This window comes from Trachymyrmex cornetzi, unplaced genomic scaffold, assembly GCF_001594075.2.
Source record: "Trachymyrmex cornetzi isolate Tcor2-1 unplaced genomic scaffold, Tcor1.1 scaffold299, whole genome shotgun sequence".
In the NCBI taxonomy this organism is placed as follows: domain Eukaryota; kingdom Metazoa; phylum Arthropoda; class Insecta; order Hymenoptera; family Formicidae; genus Trachymyrmex; species Trachymyrmex cornetzi.
The window spans coordinates 1,107,189-1,110,666 of NW_017297680.1; the positions used below are offsets into that span (position 1 = coordinate 1,107,189).

The following is a 3,478-nucleotide window of genomic DNA, read 5'->3' on the forward strand; positions in this document are numbered from 1 at the left end:
CACACACACACACACACACACACACACAAACGCGCATGTACACGCACACACACACACACAGTGCATTACATCTTCTATAGCATCCACAATTGGAGCATGCGCAAACTTGACTTGGCTTAGCGAGATGATCGTTGCTGGCATCTGGAATATATATCTATTTCGTGCGCAGGTCGCAGCGTACATAACACAAAACTTCGTTGCATATAAGTCTTATATACCCGTCTTCAACGATGTTATCGAAAACTAAACACTCAGTAATTCTCATTTTTTCCAAGCGGTATGATATTTCGATTAGATAGTGCGACAGACCAACTCTTAAAAGTAGTTTCTGAGAAGTCAAAGTTTTAGAAAGTCTCATATTGCTGAGAAAATAGGATCCACTTGGTCCATAATATCGAAGAACTTTCAAGAAAATAATAGTGTTTCAAAATCGTTTACGAAACGACCTACCATGTCTAAGACCAAGGACATTACCAAGCTGTCGACTGAACAATTGCAAAAGTTTCTAACATCCTTTGACACAGTGATGTGCGACATCGACGGTAAGCAATAAAATTCTAATTTTCATAATTTTTAATAAATGTGTATGTTTCATGTGTGTGGTTTATATGTGTCAACTGTAGAAACATTATAGAATACATTTACGTTAATTTATAGCTATCGATGTTGAAAAAATTTAAAATTAAAAAATTAATTGTATAAGAACTTTGAAGAGGATTATGGTTATTGATTGATACACTGTGCAAATTTTAATATAGATAATATATACAGGACATTCCGAAATCTGCGAATCAAAACACCACAGTAAAAAAATGTTCTCTGAGAAAATAAATTGTAAAAGTATTTGTCAATTTTCATTCCGAGCAGTAGTTTCTGAGATATAAAGATTTTAATTATGCCTATAAATTATGATTAAATCGTCATTTCTGTAAATGAGTCACGTATCAAAACTACTCCACGAAACGAAAATTTGTAAATATTTTACAATTTAGTCCTTTTTGGAACGAAAAATAACATATACCTCATTCATAAAACTTTATTTTTTCGAAATTTCTTGTTAATTTTGATTTGTAAATTTCAGAACACGCTACGCGCGTGCGCACATACATACGCACACACATGCATAAATATACGATATATGCATATATATATATACAGGATGTTTCAGAAATAGTTGGCCAAATTCTAAGAGCATATTCCACTCATTGTAAGGATGAAAAAAAGTCATATAAACATGGATTCGGAAACGCTTCCTTTCCAAGTTATAAACATTTCTTATTTAAATTGTACGTATTTACGTCGGACAGCATGCCTCGCTTCGGAGTAATTTTCATTTATGAGGACATCTTAAGACCCTCATGTATGATACTCCTGTTGCTACTGTGGAAGTACTCCGAAATTGTATTATCGCTGCGTGTGAAAAAATACGAAGTAATCCGAGAATTTTTGAACGTCTCGACAATCCATGCGATGTCGATGCGAAGCATACATCAATACGGAAGGAAATCATTTCCAGCAATCTATATTTTCTGTAATGAAAATATAGATATAAGTATAAAATAAAAATAGATACAAGTATAAAATAAAATATAGATATAAGTATAAAATAAAATATAGGTATATAAGTATAAAATAAAAAAATGTTTATAACTTGGAAAGGAAGCATTTCCGAACCCATATTTATATGACTTTTTTTCATCCTTACAGTGAGTGGAATATGCTCTTAAAGTTTGGCCAACTATTTCTGAAACACCCTGTATATACACACACATATGTATATAAATATTACAATATAAATATACAAGGCATATAGAAGTCAAATTTAAAAATTATAAAGCGTGAAAATTCTGACAAAAAAATATAATACTCTGTAATTAATTCAAAAATCGATACATATTACATGTTTCGGTCTCACGATTGAGTCGAGTTTTTTTATATTTAACATCTCCGAAATCAAACGCTTATTATAACATGGTTCTTCGTCTAGAATTTGGATGTTTTGTTGCAATCAAAATCATGTTTGTATTGCAATCTATGTTCAGTTATTACTGATCGGGCAAACGTGTTCCAACGAATATGATTTTGATGTTCTGTGATTCTTGTTTTTAATTGTCTGCCTGTCTGTCCTACATATGATGCATCACAATCATTACACATGATCTTGTAGACTACGTTATTTTTAAAAAAGTGTGATCTTTATGTACTTTAATGTATTTCTATAATTTGTTATTTATAACTATAAAAAAAGAAACCTTGATGTCGTCTTTATTAAATTTATTAAATTTTTCTGTCAAAGATGGAATAAAAGGCATAGTGAACCACGATGGAGCAACTGTTATATCCTCTTTTTTTATCCAAACGATTCTGTAACGTTCTTCTTCTTCGTAGAATGCTTTTGACTTTGTTGTTTATTGTAAATGAATCAAAAATGAATTTAAGCGGATAGTCATTCTGTAATAGCATTTCGATTATAAGTGTTAAATTTTTTGTGATATTCAGAATTAGAGAGTAGGGGGGAGAGAGAGAGAGAGAGAGAGAGAGAGAGAGAGAGAGGGAGGGAGGGAGAGCTCTATCTACCAAACTGATTTTATAATGATTATCCCTCTTTTTTGAGAGATAGGACGATTGAAGAAAAAAATTTAGAAATCTACCCGAAAATTTCGATTTGTGATACCAATCGAAATTTAATTTTTCTCTTTAATCATAATTGTAATATCTTAAAATTTTAGTGAGTCATCGCCTATTTCAAGAGTAAATTGAAGGCGAGAGTGGAAAGAATTAAAATATTCTAGAAAAGAATCGATTTTGGAAGAAGAAACAATAGCACATAAACACTAATGCCCATTTCCACCAACGTAGATTAACTTTAATTTCGGTTCAACTTACTCTTCGTCCTTTTCTAATCTTTAGAATTGAAAAGACGAAGAGTAAATTGAACTGAGATTAAATTTAATCTACTTTGGTGGAAACGGACATAAGTATAAGCGTATTCAGGCCTATGACGGTCAAAGCTAGATCTTCTTTGCCTAAATAATTCCCAGTGAATTATCTATATCCTATATATGTACATGCATATATATCATATTTTTGTAATTATTCAAACTGCGCGCCGAAATTTTTCTGGACTTTACCTAACGCAATTAAACTACTGCATAGGTCTGAATACGCTTATACTTAGTGTTTAATTCTTGTTGGTCCGAATAAAAAAATCTTATTATTGATTATACACGCTGCCTGCAAAAAAGCGTTACTGTTCTTACATATACTGATTATTGCGAAGAATATTACTAAGGCCTCGATGGTCTAATGGCTCAGGACGCTCGTACGGAAAACAAGAGATCCAGGTTCAAGTCCTGGCCAAGGTAATATTTTTCGCAACTACATATACAGGGTGTTTGGCGACTACCGCATTTTTTGTCATACGTGGGTAGAACAGCCTATACTGAATCAAAAAGTCCTGTACCATTTTGAGGTGTCA

The 3,478-nt window shown here is 32.2% G+C and overlaps 1 protein-coding gene across 1 annotated transcript in view; it reads left to right on the forward strand.

Moving 5' to 3' along the window:
* The window catches only part of LOC108762429 (4-nitrophenylphosphatase), a 20,784-nt gene that overhangs the window by 9,183 nt on the left and 8,123 nt on the right, over positions 1-3,478 (forward strand). Inside the window, exons 2-3 of the mRNA XM_018509425.1 lie at positions 170-277; positions 349-542. Coding sequence (XP_018364927.1) covers positions 231-277; positions 349-542 — 241 coding nt within the window. The 5' untranslated portion in view covers positions 170-230. The remainder of the gene's footprint in view (positions 1-169; positions 278-348; positions 543-3,478) is intronic.